At 42.5% G+C, this 20,372-nt stretch overlaps 1 protein-coding gene across 1 annotated transcript in view; it reads left to right on the top strand.

Moving 5' to 3' along the window:
* The window catches only part of SLC15A4 (solute carrier family 15 member 4), a 53,793-nt gene that overhangs the window by 25,537 nt on the left and 7,884 nt on the right, over nucleotides 1-20,372 (top strand). The window contains exons 5-6 of the mRNA XM_042441796.1: nucleotides 5,509-5,677; nucleotides 15,721-15,876. Of these exons, the coding sequence (XP_042297730.1) occupies nucleotides 5,509-5,677; nucleotides 15,721-15,876 (325 nt within the window). The remainder of the gene's footprint in view (nucleotides 1-5,508; nucleotides 5,678-15,720; nucleotides 15,877-20,372) is intronic.

The raw sequence follows: 20,372 nt of genomic DNA, 5'->3' as shown, positions 1-20,372 counted from the left end.
GGATTCAACCCCAATACTGGAAACTCAGGTTTCAGCAATGGCCTGGAGTGTATTTGCAGAGTTAAAGTTAGTGTTCCAGCGGTGACAATTCCTGGAGAAGTCTGATATGATTGTGGTTTGAGCGTTGGACTAAGGTTCTGGAGACCAGTGTTCAAATCCCGTCTCAGCCATGTAAACCCATGTGGTGAGCTTGGACAAGTCACATCCTCTCAGCCTCAGAGGAAGGCAGTAGCAAACTCCTTCTGAAGAAAGTTGCCAAGAAAACCCAATGATAGGTTTGCCTTAGGGTCACCATAAATCAGAAACTACTTGAAGGTGCACAACACATGCTTTGTTTGTGTACTGTTTGGATTACTGTAATGCACTTTATGTGGGGCTGCCCTTGAGAGTTCAGAAACTTCAGTTGACATAAAGTCGACAGTCCTGGTTAAGGTTGGACTGAAGGCCACTATCCCTCCCTCCGGGGATGGAGGACCGATTAGAATGGTCCGCCCTCGAAGGCTGATGGAACCCGTCAGGTTCCAAGAAGCCCTAGAGGGTATTATGGTTGGCAGTGCTGGCGATTATGTCGAAACTCTGGTTAATATGTGGAATAACAACTTTACCAGAGCGATTGACATGATCGCTCCCAAGCGTCCTTTCCAACCCGCTTAAAATCGTAACCCATGGTATAAGGAAGATATTAGACAAATGAAGTGGGCTGGACAACGACTAGAGCACCAGTGGCAGAGATCTCAACTCATATCCGATAAGACACTTCATTCAACCTTTCTTAGGTCCTATCAAGTGGCGATAGATGTAGCTAAGAAATCCTTCAATTCTGCAACTATCGCGTCTGCAAAATCTCGTCCAGCTGAGCTGTTCAGGGTAGTGAGGAACTTAACCCAACTACCTCCTACCCAGAACCCTTTATTAGATTCTTCTGAAGCCTGCTGTGACGCTTTTAATGATTATTTTGCAGATAAAATCTCTCGGGTAAGAGCTGATTTGGATGCCAGTTTGAGGAGACAACTAGAGAGGCATCCAGTGCCTCCGCCATTACTGTTAGACTGGATCAATTTGAGTTGGTCAGTACTGAGGATGTGGACAAGCTTCTTAGTAGTTTAAAAAAGAGGACTTGCCCTCTCGACCCTTGCCCAACCTGGCTGGCTTTCGGGGGGGGGGGGGGGGAGAAAAATCATGGTGATGCTGAAAAACATAATTAATGCATCCCTCAGGAAAGGCTCCCTGCCTCCCTGTCTCAAGGAGGCAGTAGTTAGACCACTCTTAAAAAAGTCTTCCCTGGACCCCCTGGATAGAAATAACTATAGACCAGTCTCATTACTACCATTTCTAAGCAAGGTGATCGAGACAGCGGTCGCCAATCAACTACAAGCAGTCTTGGAGGAAACGGATTTTCTGAATCCATTTCAAACCAGATTCAGGACAGGATATGGAGTTGAGACTGCCATGGTTGCCTTAGTCGATGATCTCTGTCTGGGCATCGACAGGGGAAGTGTGACCATGCTGATGCTCTTGGACCTCTCAGCGGCCTTTGATACCATCGACCATGGTATCCTTCTGGAACGCCTGAGAGAGCTGGATATTGGAGGCACTGCATTGCAGTGGTTCCGGTCCTACCTCTCGGGCAGGTTCCAGATGGTGTCGCTTGGAGACAGTTGTTTGGCCAAGAGTGAGCTCAAATCGGGCGTCCCTCAAGGTGCGATTCTGTCCCCAATCCTGTTTAACATTTACATGAAGCCGCTGGGTGAGATCATCCAGAGACGTGAGGCAGGGTGTTATCAGTATGCTGATGACACCCAAAGATACTTGTCTATGTCTCGGACTGAAGCAGTGACTAAGAATGGCATCTCTCCTCTGAATGCCTGTCTTGGGGCGGTAATGGATTAGATGAGGAAAAACCGACTCAAGCTGAATCCAGGTAAGACGGAGGTACTTGCTATAGGAACCCCGAATCCAAGAATGGAGTTATGTCAGCCAGTTCTGGATGGGGTCACACTTCCCCTGAAGGATTCTGTTCGCAGCTTGGGGGTCATCCTTGACTCGTCGCTCCAACTGACAGCTCAGTTGGATGTAACAGTCAAGACCGCCAAGGGACCTGGAAACAGTAGTACATGCACTGGTAACCTCTCGATTGGACTTCTGTAATGCGCTCTACTTGGGGCTACCCTTGTGCCAAGTTCAGAAACTTCAGTTGGTACAAAATATGGCAGCCAGATTGATCACGGGAACTTCCAGGAATAATAAAATAATAATAAAATAATAAAAATTTTATTCTTCCTGTGATCAGGGCGGTTCACAACAAATCAAAACTATACAATACAACAACATAGCAAATCAAAATAACAACAGTACAAATACAATAAAACTGTTAAAACCAATATTAAAACCCCGTCAACCAGCCATCACTGCTGTCAGAGGGGGGAAGACTAGCTGGAGCTTGTGTCGGGGAATGCTAGTCGGAACAGGAAGGTTTTTAATTCCTTCCAGAACTGGGCCATAAAACACCGGTCTTGAAGTCCCTGTACTGGGTGCCTATTATTTTCCGGGCAAAGTACAAGGTGTTGATGATTACCTTTAAAGCCCTACATGGCTTGGGCCCAGAGTACTTGAGGGAATGCCTTCTTCCCTATTGTCCGTCCCACACACTAAGGTCCTCTGGAAGAAATCTACTACAGCCAAAAAAATCTAGGCTAACATCAGTTTCCCAGAGGGCTTTTTCTATTACTGCTCCAGAACTATGGAACGACCTGCCGGAGGTGATCTGTCACATTCCCACTCTGACAGCTTTTAAGAAAGCACTCAAGACGGATCTCTTCCGGCAGGCCTTTCCAACTTAGTTACCCTCCCCAGATATAGAGATATTTGTCCCCTCATTTGTCTATTCTTCCCTGCCTATGTTTCTGCCTTTTTTAAAATGTCTTTAATGTTTTTAATGTTTTTATGCTATTACTGTTTAATTCTGTTTTAGTACTGGGAATGGGGGGTAGGTCTAAGGTAATGTGATGTATTTTATTGTTGTAACCCGCCTGGATTCTTCGTGATTGGGCAGGCTAGAAATAAATCTTTATTATTATTATTATTATTATTATTATTATTTATTAAAGAACAGCAGGCAGTGTTAACTGGGGCTGCTTACAGGGATCATACAACTCTATCACTTCAACGGCTCCACTGGCTGCGGGTCTCTTTTGGGGCACAATTCAGAGTGCTAGTTATGGCTCATAAAGCCCTGTGTGGCTTGGGTCCATGTTATCTCTATTCTCTCATAAGAGCATGCTCATGGTTTTAGATTTGTTAGGAAGATCCTCCTCTCTGACCCACCATCCTCACAGGTACCTCTGGTGGAAACATGGCAGAAGGTCTTCTCAGTGGCTTCTCCCAGGCTCTGGAATTCCCTTCCTGGAGAGAGGATAGATGGGTTAACTGTTTTTTAAATGTATTGATAGTTTAATTATATTTTACTTTTTGCATGATGTGAACTTCTAGCTTTGTCTGTTTTAACTTTTGTAAGCCACCTTGGGTCCCGAGACTGGGGAAAAGGTGGGATATAAATAATAAAACAATCACGACAGTAGCAACAGTACTAAATATGAACAGGTGGTTAGATGATCATGCCAACGGCAATGCAAAACGGAGAATGCTTGGTTTGGGAAAAGCATTCTAGCTATGAGAAGCGGTTGAGCAAAATCATGTTGGAAAACATGTGGTTTTTGAAGCGAAGGGGAGTAGCGGGGAATACATAATTGACTTTCGACTGCTTTGTGTCACACATCTCATCAATATTAGCTCTAATAGCTGTTAAAAAGCCATCTTTGTGTTTATTTATTTCAATAGTTTGCAGGGCATTGTTTATCAGATATGAGTGGCATAATCCATCATTTAGCAGACAGGTGTTTCCATGATTAATAGGGCTTAATGGAATCTCTGCCTCCTCCAAGATGATGGTGCTTTATTAACAAGATTCCAAAATGAACTGAGTGATAAAAGCCTTACAAGGAACTTAATGAACCTTGTTCCATTGTGTGGGGAGGAGGTATGGTCTCCTCCTTGAAAAATGCTAACGATAATACAAAGTTTCTGGATCCTGTCATTTTTGCATGATTCACAAACTGATTCTGAATTCATCCTGGAATTGTTAAAATCCATAGGAAAGATCACAAAGACCATCTAGATCTTGAGGGAGTGGCATAGGGTGAGGCTTCTGTTTTACATTCTGTCTGGTGTGTCCTGTTGAGGACTTTAACTATAATCACAACCTATTGGGATAAATAGCTTAGGGGAAAACATCCATCAGCTGAGAATTTTGGGAGTTGTCAAAAGAAAACCAACCCTAACTTGTCTAAGCTTTCTTGATATCAGTTGTAGGAGAATAGTGTCCTCTTAAAACCAGGTATGACCCTCTAAATGATGTTGGACTGAAACTCCCGTCAGCCATGCCCAGCATAGCCAGTGTTTAGGAGTAGTGGGAATTGAACGTCCAAGACCTCTGGAGGTCTGCACATTACTCATCTGAGTCCTAAGTCATGTAACTTAAGGAAGTCTAATAAGGTAATCTGGAGATGGATTCCGCAACTTTTGAGAAGGAGTGTAAGCAACCTAGTGCTGTCCAGATGTGTTGAATTTCAACTTCCACTGGCCTCAGCCAGCTTATTGGTTGATGGTGCTGGCCATTATAGTCTGAAACACATGGCAGGTGTCTACCTCTGTTGCACCCTTTACATTTTTTATATAAATACTTAGATTTGTCTGCTACTAGGCCACAAGGAGTAATACCAGTAAGTAACTTTCGCTTTTGAGGATTTTGTTAGGCACAGACCTATACCTAGAAACTTCATCTGGTAGTCTCAGCAAACACTAGACACTACCTTTGTAGCTTTTCCATCAATTGCAGGCAGAAGCAGTTGTGTGTACTTGAAAATATCAGGCCGTTCTAACTGCAGTTGGCCCTCTGTTTTTGGGGAAGATCCGTTGTGTACCCTCCTGTGAAAATGAAGGCTTGCACATATCCGAACCCCACATGCTTGAATGGACACGCTCGAGGTCACTCCTCCGTGAGTATTCAGAGTTGCGGATCCCAGATCTGCAAGTTAGGAGGGGCAACTACTTTTGAGCTGTGGCCAAGCTAGCACAAGTCTTCACCAAACAAGCATCATCCAGATGTGTTAGACTACAATGCTCATCCTTTCCATTGGCTGTGCTGGCTGGGGCTGATGGGAGCTATATACTAACACACCTGGAGGGCACGAGGTTAAAGACGGGTGGTCTCTGCTATTCCTACTTGATTTGTGTTTGTTTGTTTATTTATTTATTTTGTAAACCATTTTTTTGTTTTGTTTTAATATTGTATGTATAGCCTTTGCGGGGGGAAACAATCCCTTTTTTTTGCTGCTGGCTTCTTTCCTTCACTACTATGTGGAAAACCATGGTGTCTTTTTGAATGAGAAATGTGAATTACATTTGAGCAGAATGTGGCTAACTTCATTCATATCTCATCTTTTTTTCCAGTTCCCAGCTGCTTGGCTGACCATGTTTGATGCAGTGCTAATCCTCATTCTCATCCCTCTAAAAGATAAAGTGGTTGACCCCGTCTTGAAAAGAAACGGCCTCCTTCCATCGTCACTGAAGAGAATTGCTGTTGGGATGTTCTTTGTGATGTGTTCTGCCTTTGCTGCAGGCAAGAAGGAGGGAATATCTCGAATAACATCTTTGTGAATTGGGGACTGTCCATATCATCTAGAAAGTATCCTGAGATAGCCTTCAGAATGATCATAATGTAGTAAGGGCAAGGGCAGTTGTGCCCATGCACACCTGGTTGGGCTCCAGCTCCCATCAGTTCTAACCAGTCATGAGATATGATGGGAGCTGCCATTCACAAACATCTGGAAGGCCCCAAATTTACCACTCCATAGTTATGGTGCTTGTATCCTTCACCATTGGCTGTGTTGTTTAGGGTTGATGAGATGTGTGCTTTCCAACATCTCATGAGCCATGGGCTGTCCTTGGGGTAGACTAACCAGAGGACACTGATTCAGATCCGCACAGATATGGGACTATGGTCACCTTGGGACAGTTGCTTGGAGGAACGGCAGATAAAAAATGTCTGGAGCTTTCTGGAGCCCAGGAACCATAGGCAAGGCAGCAATTCAGAGCAGGTACCTTATTACCTGGACAAAGTTCTGGAAGAACACATAAGTCTTCCAGGTTAGAAAGAGTTAGTGACTAGCCTGTGTTATTGTTATGTTTTTTTGAGGCCTAGGTAAGGTGTACTTCAGGGTTTGGAAACATTTGGCCCTTCAGATATTTTGGTCTACAACTCCCAGATGCTCCATGCATAATACCCAAGGGTAAGGAATTGTAATATCTAAAACATTACCTACCCTGGTTTACTACTATGGCTGGCTGCAGCTCTCCAGGACCCAAGGATTCCTTAGGATGTTGCCATGCTGGGTGAAGTGAAATATTGGTGCTATAACTGTGAGATGTAAATGGGCCCCTGATCTTTTTTAGCTGGAAATACCTTAAGATATTAGAAACCCTCTCAGTGGAATGCCCCAACACACATCCCAACACCTCACCACTCAAGACACATAGTTATAGGTTCCTGGTTCTAGTCATAGCACCTTTGGATAGTTGTTTCTTGAAAAACTAAAGAACATTGTTGTTTTTTCTTTTTGTTCTCTCCTTTTTATTCTCACAACAACCCTGTGAGGTTGCTTGACAGAACACCACTGAGCTCTGTGGCTCAAGGGTCAGCATTGAATTCTGTTATTTCTGAACTAAATCCAGACTTATGAATAATCCTTCACAGGGTGGCTCTGTAGTTGCAGTGACTCTGATGTCAGAGACTTACATTTTTTCCTTACTTGCTGCTGCATCAGTCTTTTTTGGGAAATGCCGCAATTCAAAAAGGCTTAACCATAATACGCAGCAGAAAAGATGGTGACTTTGTGGGTTCTGCAAATACGGCTGCTTTTTGAAGAAGGATTTCCAACTGCTCAGCTCTGCCAGCGCAGAGCTCTGAAGCAACCTTTCCAATGTTTCATTGGCTACTCAAACCTTGTCCTGGTACCCTTCCACCACCGGTGTATTGATAAAGCGTTATGGCATTAAATAAATTAATCTTGTGGGCTTGTAATCCTCCCAATATATCAGAGAGTGGGACACTTTATAGGGCCATTACGGCATCTTTTGATGATAGAGGTAATTACCTTATTAGGAACAAGGTCATTTTGATATGTGGGCAAGCAAAGTTCTTACTGCAAAGTCATTTGAACTTAAAGCGAGAATATTTCTTCTGGGTTTCTCTTTTTAAAAAAACCCTGTGCCGGTTCAAATGCTGTATGCAAGACTGTGGATCCTTTATGCTGTTCATTTTTTATTATTGCTTAATCTTTTAAAGTCAAAGTTATGTACCAAGGCAGCCCAGCTTTCTGCAGTCTGTACGGATTAATGGAATACTTTGCTTATACATCCCAAATTTGTTAGCTTGTCAGAAGCTACAGTCAGAAGCCATGGTTTGTTGCTGCATTATGGACTCTGGTTTGTCTAATCCTTGGCCTGTTGTTGCAACTGAACTCAGAACTATGGCTTGTCCTTGGCATGTTTGCCAAGTTGCTAACCCTGAAACAGGAGCTGACAAAAGGAAAACGGGGGCAACAGATCCGAAGTGGGATAATTCAGGGCTAAAGCAGCAAAGGGTGGCTAAAGTGGCTTATTGTGATGCCTTTGTGATGGCCTGACAATTTCCCACCCTCAGTTACGCAGATCTTGAAAAAAACTAAGCCCCTGAATGCTTAGCTCCAGCTCTTCCTGACAGCCCCATATCCTTTGCAAACTGGAATGAACCACCATCAGAAAAAAAGCCATTGGGAATTGCAGAGGTCTTGTAAGCCTCATACTTAAGGCCTGAATGCACTAGGGATATAATTCTTTGCCAAGTTCCTTCTTGAAGGAAGCTACACATAATTTTTAATAATTTTCTTCCTGCTGTGAGAAAGACTTCAAAAACTACAGTTTTCAAAGTGTATTCATAATTTGAGATTTCTGCTGCGCAAAATTCACATACTGTGAATTTCTAATGTTTCTGTGCAGAATTTTTTATTATCGCCTTCACAGAAGACGCCGTTTCCTGCAGAGAAAATGTTGTTTTCTGTGCAAACTAACCACATTTTGCACAGAATAAACCCCCAGTAACAACATGAATCAGTAATTTTCTGCACAGGAAACAGTATCTGGAGAGAGAATAATATTTCTACTTAGAAAATACCGTTTTCTATGCAAAACAACTGTGTGTGAATTTTGCACAGAATAAGTTCTGAACTGCAGAGATTCTTATCAGTCTAGGATTCGTCTCATCAGGATTTCTCAGCACTTGAAAAACATGGTTTTTTGGCCACTTTGGAAATACTTTCAAATATTATTTTGATCCCATGTTCAGGAGCATGATTTCCTGCTGAGTGCATAATATTTGGGGTATTGTCTGTCCCTAAGTCCAGTTCATTAGATTTATTGAGGCGCATGGGAGTTGTACTTTTCATATGCTTTCTAAAATACTCTAGTCCTAGACTATTTAGGACTTTATAGGTCCTAACTAAAGATCCTATGCCAGCGGTCTGAATTCTGTCTAGAAATAAACTGGAAGCCGGTGAAATTACTTAACAACGGGGCTGGAGGACCTGTTCATTTTGCAAATACCAGTTAAATGTCTGCCTGCCATGTTCTAATAACAGTTTTAAGGTTTTCAGGCCTTTTTGGAAGCAGAAGCATCTTAGGGTACATTGCGCATATCCAATTTGAAGGTATCATTGGTTATGGGTTGTTCCGTAGCATATAACCATATCATTGGTTATGGGTTGTTTTGTTGCACAGAATTGCAAATTGGAAAATGGGCAGGTAGTAATGGTAGTTTTTTTGGTTGGTTGTTTTGTTTAATTGGGTTGGTAACTGACTTTGTGTTGATCCAGGAGCACTTGGTTTCTGATGATCCTGCATTGTGACTTGTGTTTTTATATTTTGATGCCTGGCTGCTGTGCAGCAGGCGGTCTGCTGCCATTTGGAGTGTCTTATTAGAGAGTTTCGATTATTTTTTAAATTTCTTTCTAAATTGTGCACGAATGTGACTGATTAGATTTAATGAACATCAGCTGTGCTTACTTTTGTGGCTTATATCGTAAATTCTTACCAGCAGTATTGAAGGTTACTCAGCCGGAAAATCAACTTTATTTGTAGACTTTTAAAACAATTACGGCAAAAGATTTAATCCCAAACTTTAAATGGCAAGAAGTTTCTTCGATCTTGCCCTGAAATTTAGTGCTCTTAGCTTATCTGTCAAAGAGAGGATACAATTACTATTAGCATTCTTATTGTCTATGTGTTACAGGTTATTACTGTCTAGAGGCCACCTTTCCATTGTATACAAAGACATCAGGGACTAAAATTATTTTATGTTGCTGATTATAAGTCAATTCTACTAATTATAAAACTAATTTTTTATTAATTACGTTAAAAATAATTATAAAAATGTAAATGCTTACTTTAAATGAATTATAAAATTAAAATAATCTTACAAACAAAGAGCAGAGTGAATTGTGTTCCAAACCATTCAAAGGCTAGAATGGTCAGAAAGCATACCCTCCTGACTCTCTGTAGAGAAAGTATTCCCCAATTAGATTAAGATACTTTGATAGTTTATAGCTTTTTTTAGATAATCCCATTGATTAGTTGTAACTGTAATTGAATGTTTTAACTGTTTATATATTGTATTATGACATAGGTCATAGTTTTAGTAGATGTGAACCGCTTTGATCTCGAGGAAAAGCAGTATAAAAATAAACAGTTTATTATTTATTATTATTAAAGGTCTTTAACAGCTCATCTAAAGATAAACAAAATTTGAGCCAGTCCAGCCTTTCTTAGGGTTGGACTGGCTCCATCTTTGTTTAGTTTTTAATAGGCTAAAACCCCACAGTTGGGGTAATGCTACAAAAAATGGCCCCATCCCAGGCCCCCAAAACTTAGCATCTTGTGTTGGTGGGACACAAGCAGAACCTCCCAAGCAAATTGTAAAATAATAAGGGTAGGTTTATATGGAGCAGTACCTCTTTATCTTGAGCCTCAGATTACTTGTCTATTCCAAAGTTTATTTTGTTTATTAGAGCTTCCAAAATCCCCTAGCCGTTTTCTTGCCTGCTCTAAAATATTGAGACACCCCTACTAAGGTTTAACCACTGAAATGAAAAAATTTAAACTAAGAGGCCAAAATAAAGCTGCTTTGGGTCATTTTGGAGGTATGCCATTTAAATGACGCATGTGTCCTAAGAGGCCGGAAGCCATGCTCCAAAGCCAGATCTCTTTCCTTGGAGGTCTTTAAACAGAGGCATGATGGCCATCTGTTTGGGATGCTTTGATTGAGAGTTTTGCATGGCAGAATGGGGTTGGACTGGATGGCCCTTGTCTCTTCCAACTCTACGATTCTGATTGTATGATTCTGTGATCCAGTCCTAAGGACTGGAGTGCAGCTTTGGCGCAGCTTCCACCCTCTTAAGATGTGTGTGTCATTTAAACAGCATACCTTCAAAGTGACCTGAAGCAGCTTTATTTTGGCCTATCTGTTTGGGCCCAAAAATAGGCTTAACCCTTGCACCCTTGAAACTGGAATGTAAGCCCTGAGAACATTTCTTCCTCTACCCTTGTCCTATGGAAAGAATGGAACGAGACAGGGCAATGAAGGGAGAGTGAGAAAGAGAGAAATAAGAAAAAACAAGATTTTGGGTAGGTTTCCTTTCTGAATAGAAAAATGATAAAAAAAAAAGTTATCATGGCATCTATTCTTGGACAAAAGAGTGGAGTGGTAGTCCATCCCAGTTAGGCTAGTGCTGTCCCACTTCTCATGCCAGCTGCCAGGTGGAATGGGCACTGATGGCATCAGTTACCTGCTTTCAGAGAGAAGAGGAAGCATAAGTGAGTGGTGCTTCCCATTTTTCACAGCTGGCATAAAGTGAAAAAGTGAAATGGACTTTTTCAGACATGATGCCAGCTGTGCAGAAATGGAAAGCAAGTTCCCCTCATATTTCCTGTTCCTTTGCAAAAGGCTGATGGATGTGCTACCAATGCAGAGTGAAGTCCCTTAGGTAGCTGATGTCAAAACTTTATTTTGACATCACATTATTTTGGGGGTTTGCAGCTCCCGGAGTTCCCTAGGTGTCAGTGCAACTATGGAATGCACTCAAAGAAATGGGAGTGCCACTACATTTAATCATCCTGATGCATAACCTGTGCTCAGGACAAGAGGCTGCCATCAGAACCGAGTATGGAAAAACAGAATGGTTCCCAATCGGAAAAGGGGTAAAGTAAGGCTGAATACTGTCACCCTGTCTATTCTATCTGTACGCAGAGCAGGCTTAGACTCAGAGGCAGGAGGAGTGAAGATTGGGGGAAGGAACATTAACAAACGAACAGACCCGGACAATGCAATACTACTAGCAGTAACCTGGAGCAATTATTGAAGAAGGTCAAGGAGGAAAGTGCAAAGGTAGGTTTGAAGCAGAACATTAAGAAAACAAAAATAGTGACCACGGAAGAGCTATAAAAGTTCATCCTAGATAACAAGAACATTGAATTAGTCAAAGAGTTCCCATACCTTGGTTCAAACATTAATCAGAATGGAGACTGTAGTCAAGAAATCAGAAGAAGACTAGGATTGGGAAGGGAAGCTATGAAGGAACTAGTCAAACATCCTAAAGAGCAATGGTATTGCTCTGAACACTAAAGTGAGAATTGTCGAATCCATCATATTCACCATCATTATGTACAGATGGACAGTGAAGAGAGAGACAGAGAGCTGGACAGTGAAGAAAGCCGAAAATAAGAAAATAAACTGTGTTTGAGATGTGGTGCTGGAGAGGAGTGCTGAGGATACCATGGACAGCCAAGAAGACAAGCAAATGGGTTCTTGAACAGATCAAGCCTGAACAATCCCTGAAAGCCAGAATGACTAAACTGAGGCTGTTGGATTTTAATCACATCATGAGAAGGCAAAATTCATAAGAAAAAGAAACAATAATGCTAGGCAGCATTATTGCAGAAGGCAGCAGGAAATGAAGGTGACCACATGCCAGATGGATGGACTCAATGAGAAAGGCCAGGGGACTGAGACTGTAGGATGTGAGCAAAACAGTAGAAGAAAGAGAGTCTTGGAGAAGTCTCATCCACAGGGTTGCCATGGGTCGAGGGCAGCTAACAGTGAATTGTGGACAAAAAAGGCTCTGACTTAACATCCCTTGCTTTGGAAGGACTGAAGTTAAACATATACATTCTTCACACTAAAATCATCATCATCATAATCATTGTCATAATCTTAAGGCTAAAAAAATTCCATATATTTCCTTTCAGTTCCCAGAGCTCAGTATATATGTGTGTTTTTGCAGGCACACGCTTCCAAACACCGGCATACATATCTGTTGCATTGTGTTCTTGTCCCCTAAGCAATGCTTCTGCCCAGGGGTCCCAGTTAGCCTGCTAATTCCATCATGTTTTCTTTGGTACTTTTATATCCATCTTTCCTCTAGTAAACTCAAAATGGCATACTTGATTTGCCTTCTCCCCACTTTATCCTCATAGCAAGGAAACTGAAAGTGTGTAACTGGCCCAAGATCATCCAATGAGTTCACTACAAGATAACCCCATCTGCTTTGCTTCCAGGCATTTCTCCCTCCTTTCTTAGGGCAGGACTCTGTTTCATGACAAATATGATTTGGGGGGGGGGTGTAATTTACCATTCTGGTATGTGATGCATCAAAGCTTTTCAGATTTTGCCCTTTAAATATGCTAAACCTCCAAGTCCCAGCATCTCTGGGAGCTGGAAATTCCTAACATCTGGAGGGCCAAAAGTGGGAACCCACTGTAAGAAGGAGTGCTGCTCTCCTGTCCTTTGGCTGATGTTGGTTGTTATTTTGGAGGTCTTGAATGTTGTTTGTAATTAAAGCTGCATGCTGGATATACCCTTCCTAACCTGGCCCCTTCTAGAGGTGTTTGACTGCAAGGCCCATCATCCTGGACAGCATGCTGTGCTGTTTGGAGATAACAGCTGTTGCAGTCCAAAATGTTCAGAAGGCTTCCAGGTTGGGGAAGGCTGGAATCAGTTATACATTCCAACATAGTTGCTTGGAAATGGAAGAGAGGCAGACTTCATTGGTCTCAATAAATTAACATTCCCTATCTCAAAATATGGAGAGAGTTGGGCTAGTTACTTCTGGACCAGACTGAGCTTCAGTCTGCCTTGTGATAAGGCAGCTCCTTGTCTTTCCAAAAACAAAATAAAACAGAACAAAAAAGAAACCCAATTTAAGACTCCTGACCTACACTGTATGGCTTGCAAACATGTGTTTTGTGTGAGTTTTAGGATTCACTGGCATCAAAATGGATTTACATCCTTCTCTTGGAAGCTTACTGGAGCACAGCATTTATATAAAACCAACAACCACAGGATTTTTTCCCCCACAAGTGTCACAGGTTGCTAGTGTTTGCTGCCGTTGTACTGGCTTTGCATTGGGGAAGGGGGGCATTTGGTCTGTTTGTCGTAATGAGATTGCCTTTCCATGAAATAATATCTGTTCGTATCAGTAGCTCTCAGTTAATCCACGCGGAACGAGATCAGATTTTTGTAATTCTCGTTAATAAAACAAGAATACAATCACTTTTGAATCCAGTAGTGCAGAGGACTGGGTTTCTCAAAATATTCTACATTTTTCTCTTTTGTGCCCCCCTTTGTGCATTTATAGTGTTTCTTTGTGTGAATATGAGGAAACCTACTTTATGCAATGGTTGCTTAGCTCAGGTAATCCTGTTGTAAAGCAGTTAGATCCTCATCCGGTCTCTCTTGAATGTGGAGAAGTAATTACCTGATTGCTTTGAGTTGCCAGCAAACTTACTTGCAAGCCCTTGTTTTAAATCCATGTGTATGCTATGGCATTTGGGTCTTAGTTCCACCTTCCAGGTTCCTCTGTGGTGGTGTACATCAGCTAGCATATTTTTTTACATTTTAATTCTTGCCATAGTGCTGTAGTCTTAACAGAAGGAGTGGGCAGCTGCACAGAAGGCAGGGATTAGTTTTCACTTATGCACCCCCAGCAGGCCACATGCCATGTCTCTGTCAAGCCAGAAGTGACATCTTGTCACCTATAGTTTCATTTTCCTCTGAAAGTTTACCATTTTTTCAAGAGGTTGGTGACTTGGTGGGGTTGGGAGGCAAAAGTAGCTAACCTGCTGCATTTTAAGGCAATTTTACTTTGGTTTCAGGCCAAAAAGGTGTGTGAAATTGAAGGCTTTCATGGCCGGCATCCATAGTTTTTTGTGGGCTTTTCGGGCTATGCGGCCATGTTCTAGAAATGGACTACCAGGCCAAAAATGTGTGCTTTGGGGGTGTGCTGTGGGGCTTGAGGTTCTGCAAAAAATGAACCCAGGTTCACATTTCTGACAGCCCTGGTTTACAGCGTAGGGATGGAGAGCCAATGTGGGTGCACTGTTGGACTAGGATTAAGAAGATCCAGGTTCAAGCCCCCACTGGGTCAGATTGTTCTTTTGTCATTTTAAAAAAGCAAGCACTTAGGAATAAAAAATAACAATCAAAGGCAGTCATATCTGCAGGGCTGATTCTAAAAAATTGTCTTCCTGAGACAGAAGGGAAGATGGCACCCCCATTATGCATACAAGCCAACTGGAATGGTAGTTGAATCTTCCTTCAGTGCTGGTCTCAAGGCAGCAGACTAACTTGTGGCACTCAAGACAGGCAGCAAGGCACACTAGACTTTGACCTCCAATATCTTTGCTCATTGCTGTGAGTTCACAGTCCTTTCCACACTCATTCCAATCTTGCTCACCCCAACATGGCTTTTCTTTACTGGTGTCATTTAGGCAGGGTGGTAGTGAGATGAATCAACTGTTGTTTCTGTTAAGCAATTGGGAATCTAAAGCCCTTGCAGAATCAGAAATCTGTAATTTGAGAGCTACGTTCTGCTTACTTCTTGCGTTAAGTTACTCTGGTTCAAATCCATACTTGGCTGTGAAGCTCATTTGGCGATACATTTGGCCTCACTCTGCAGGGTTGCTGTGAGAGTAAAAAATGGCAGAAGAGAGAAAAAGTGGTTGAGATGCTGGCATTTAAAGCCCCACTGGTGTATGTACACTTGGCCCTCCTTATCCACAGTTTTTTTTATCCACGGATTCAAGCATCCACGACCTGGAAATACTAAAAAAAAAAAAAAAAAGTATAAATTCCAAATAGCAAACCTTGATTTTCTATTTTATATAAGGGACACCATTTCAGTATGCCATTGTATTTAATGGGACTTGAGCATCCATGGATTTTATTATCCACGGGGGGTCCTAGAACCAAACCCCAGCGGATACCAATGACTCACTGTACACGGATGACTTCAATAATATTATGCTGGCTGTTCTAGTTGTTGTTGCAGTTCTGGGGAGGTAGAGCTAGGCTGCACACCAACCAGCCTTTAGCCTATCCTGTTTGCTGCAGGCAAATGGTGAACCATTTGTGTAAGGGGGTACTGGATACCTTCTTATGCAAACATTTGACGAGAATAACCTGCCGCATAACCAGGACTTATGCTGTCATAATGCCGCAGCAGATTCTGAAACAGTGTACACCATCTCAAGTCAATGGACTAATAATATTAATAAAAACCTCTTTTTATTTTCCAGGAATATTGGAAAGCGATAGACTAAAGGTTGTGAAAGAAAAGACAATTGATCAGAGGATTGGGACGGCAGTGTATCATGCAGCTGATATGTCCGTCTGGTGGCAGGTCCCTCAGTACATTCTGATTGGTTTCAGTGAAATATTTGCAAGCATTGCAGGTACGTTTTTGGAAGTTGGCAACTATTAATTCCTCTTCACGGCAGTTTATTTCCCTTGCTTATTAGAAAATAATGCCCTAGAAAAGTTTCTGCTGTGGTTTTTCTCAGTGTCACATGTTCTGTTCTTAGCATTTTGAAGACTCTCTTTTACCAGAGTGAAATGTTTTTTTAAACAATGTTTTGTTAGATTTTCCTCATTACTTTAAGTGGAAGACATTACTAATGTGTTGGGTTTTAAATTGATAACATTTTAAAAGAAAAATGGAGTTTGTAGTTGGAAAATACAGTTGGCCCTCCTTATCCACTGATTTTTTTATCCATGGATTCAAGCATCCACGGCTTGAAAATATTCCCCAAAATATATAAATTCCAATAAGCAAACCTGGATTTTGGCATATTATATAAATGGCACCATTTTACTGTGCTATTGTATATAACAGGACTTGAGCATCCACAGATTTTGTTATCCACGGGGGATTCTGGAACCGAACCCCAGCGGATACCAAGGGCCCCCTGTATTCCAAAGTGACTCCCAAAATACAGCATCTTAGAAGTAATGTATAAACCTTACTCATCACACTAAAAAACATAAGTGGTGTTACCATCTGTTACATTATTCCTCAAAGGGGATACAGTTATACCCTTGTTACTCCACCGTGTTAAGGCTCCATAGTTACTTATTAACTCATTAGTTTTAAGTGCAGGCCATTTCACGTACGTTGTTGTATTTCTCTGTTTGGGGGGTGAGATTGGGACTGTGGCGAATGAGATCCGGATTGTGGCACAAGGAGCCAGAGATTTGACGTATTTATTCTGAGCCTGTTTCCTGCCTTCTGACCCCTCCAGACCATGCTCATGGGGGAAGATGGGAGCTACAGTCCAGCACACCTGGGTGGCACCAGTTTGGGTAAAGCTGAGAGAGATGAAGGGACAAATGGTGGAGTCTCCTTCCTTGGAGGCCTTTAAACAGAGGCTGGATGGCCATCTGTCAGGAATGCTTTGATTGTGAGTTCCTGCATGGCAGGCAGTTGGAATGGATGGCCGTTGTGGTCTCTTCCAACTCTATGATTCTATGATTCATCCGGTTTAGGGCAGCCTCCTAAGAAGAAAGGGCCATAGCTCCATGGTAGAACATGGGGTTTGCATGCCTAGGTTTTTCCCCTGAGCCTTTTCCCCTTAGAGGACCTTGGGCAACCAAGTTAGAGTTGAGAAGTCCCTGCCTTTGGAGAGCTACTGTTAGAATGGATGATGGAGGGCTAGATGGACAGATGGTCTGGTTCAGTTAACAACTGTTCAACAGTGCAGTGCACTCCCTCAGAGAGTGGTGGAGTCTCCTTCTTTGGAGGTCTTTAAACAGAGGATGGATGGCCATTTCTCGGAGATGCTTTGATTGAGAGTTCCTGCATGGCAGAATGGGGTTGGACTGGATGGTCCTTGTGGTCTCTTCCAACTCTAGGATTCTGTCCCATCCTATCACAATCTCTTCCTGGTGCCTTGCTTGAAAATTACTGCCCTGACCAAATAGCAGGTGCCTTTGCGTGTGTCTCTGTGTGCCTTGCTTCTTTGATACGGTGTCTGAAAACATTGGCTCCTATTGATTACCTCCCCGCACTTTTTGAGGGGGTGGAGTACAAGCAGAGGAGGAGTGAGCATGGCCATAAAATCTCATTTTCTGGTCTGTTTCACACACATTCAGGGTTCATTAGCCAAAAGAAGAAGAAGAAAAAGATCCCATCTCTTTGCGGCTGTTTCACATGTGCCTTCTTTTGTTTAATCTTCTAATTAAATAATGGTACTGTTCTCTTTTCAGCCGTGTCCCTCTCCCCTTCCCACCCCTCTGTACACTTTTTTGTTGGGTCTAGTTTAGTTGTACCCTCTCAGTGGGTTTACAAGGGCATGGCCCCAAGCCAGGGTTTAAAATGGTTGGCAAGGTGTTTTTAGCTCTTTGAATCGATCAAAGAGAAGAGGAGTAGCGCAAAAAGGCACCGCTGGATCTGAAGGTGTCTTGCGGTGAATCTAGTGTTCTAATAGCTTAATAACAATGGACTCACTTGAACTGCAGATTCAAGGATTCCACAGGATGCATCCATGGCAGTTAAACTGAATCATAACGCTATAACTATGTAATGCGAAAGAGCCCCTAGTATTGTCTATTCTATCTGATGATAGTCTTCTAAGGGCTCTACTAAGGACTATCCCACCACTGCATCTTGAGCTCCTTTAGTTTAGGGATGGGAACCTTTTGCCTCTTGGGCCCAGATGTGGGTCATGGAGGCTTTCCTTCCATCCCACAAGCTTCCTGCCCCTTCTGCCCCACAGTGGTTTTTTTTTTTTTTGAGAGGGGAGTTGTAAGCTGCTGGTGTTCTGACACTTTGGGAAGTTCTCTGCCAATGTTGTGTGCCCCCATCTTGAGTTCCACCTCCAAAGCTTCTGCAACAACTTGTCACCTTTCTTTTTGAGCGCAGATTCTACAGTGTCGGGTGTCGCTCCAGCTTTCATGACAGATGGCTCTACTTAAATGTCTCCACTGAAGGAGAACCCACCCTTTTCTGCTAGTGAACAGCTCTCACGTTTAGCCTGAATCTGCAAGAGACCTGTTTGCAGAATTAATATTTTTAAAAAGGACAAAAAAGACTGACAACTAAGTCCATACCATTGTGGCTCTGAGTCAATTGCTGCTTGATGGGACATTTCCATATGTTGAAACTAGTAATAAGAGTATTGTTATTATTTCTTCTTCAAGACCAGGGACATGTTTGACACCTTCTGCTTCTCTCAGGAATGAAACCACAGAGGGTCTGGGAGCCACACATGCCCAGTTCTCCCACCCATGAGACACTGGCTTTCTACCAAATCTGGAAGCAAGCAGAAGGAGACTCCCAGTTTGGTGAAAAGATGAGGAGGGCAAGGGTGTCCACACCATCTTCTAGCCAGGAGTCACACACCCCTGGAGGTGTCTAGGACACATTTCTCTATTTTTATTTTTATTTTTAAAGTCATTGGCAATGGGAAAGTCCAGGGGCCAACAGTACATCCTGCCACCTTTGCTGCAGTTGTATTGCCTAAAAAACAACTTTATTCATTTCAGGGAAAATGGTGTTGCTGTCGTTGCGTGCTTTCAAGTAATTTCCAACTTATGGCGACCCTAAGGCAAGTCTGTCACAGGGTTTTCTTGGCAGGATTTGTTCAGAGCAAGGTTGCCTTTCCCTTATGCCAAAGCCGAGAGAGGAATTTGAACTCTAGTCTCCAGAGTGCTTGGCTGGCGCTCTTACCACTACACCACACTGGCTTTCAAATTGTTGGTAACAGCTCCTGAAATTGCGTTTCTTTCCTCCTAGTACCATAGGCTGGCCACAAGATGGCAGGACTATAAATTCTTTTCCACACTGAGGGAGAATGCAGAAGCCCTTTCAATCCAGAGGAATATTGGTTGTTGCTTGACTTCTTCGGTATCAAGAAAGGCATATTATCTCAAATACCAAAAGAAATGTGACCTTGGTCAGATTGCCAGTAAACCCACTCACATTTCTTCTACAGACAGGAAAATACTGAGGTCAGCCCTTACATACCGGAACCCAGTCGCAATGTCATTACTCTGCCATGGAAACCTAAATCAAAATGAAGAAATTCACATGTGACAGTGCTTGCAGATATAGACGGAGTTTGATGATACAGCACTGAATCACAAGATATATCCAGTGGTGTAGTGGAACCAAAGCCTACAAGGTGAAAGCACTGGGACTTTTTGGTGGTTGTAGTGATGGCACCATCTACAAATGACCTGCTCCCAGTAGGGATAAAAACTGCTCAAACTGGCTTGTTGATGTCGATCAACACATTCGCCTGCATTTTTCGATTCTTTTTGAGGAGCTGACTGTGGATTATGCCACAGTGAGCACCATTCTTTCAAAATGTATTACTACACCACTGGAGAAGAATAGACCCCAAGATGCATTGCTCACAGACACTCTCACTCTTTCTGCAGCCTTGATGCCCAGTTTCACAATCTTGCCTTGGCATCTTTGCATTTATAGTAACTCAGCCTATCTGCACAACACAGTGACAGCAGTTGGATATCTCACTAACTGACATGGCTCCATCCTAAAGACACTTGGAGATTGTAATTTGGTGAAGAAGTACTGGGGATGATCTGCTCGAGTCCTAGTTTAGTTCTCTAAATTCTAAGACTATAGCTCTCTAGTTCAGAATTTTAATTTTCCAAATGGAAAAAGTTGGAATTTCAGCAGCTCAAGTGGGATCAAATTGCTATACTTGTGCAGTGTAGATACACTGTAGATGTAGATTATGTGGCGCATCTGGTAGGCCTTTTGATCCAGCAGCATGAGTGGGTAACTTGTGGCCTTCTGGGTGATACTGGACTACAACTCCCATCATCCCATAATTTTTGACTATTCACTGGGGCTGATGGAAGTTGTAGTCCAACAATATCATGTGGGCAACAGCTGAAGAAGAACTTAGATTCCACATGCCAAAGG

The sequence above is a fragment of the Sceloporus undulatus genome, chromosome 10 (genome assembly GCF_019175285.1).
Source record: "Sceloporus undulatus isolate JIND9_A2432 ecotype Alabama chromosome 10, SceUnd_v1.1, whole genome shotgun sequence".
NCBI lineage: Eukaryota > Metazoa > Chordata > Lepidosauria > Squamata > Phrynosomatidae > Sceloporus > Sceloporus undulatus.
This window is presented reverse-complemented; position numbering and strand designations above follow the sequence as displayed.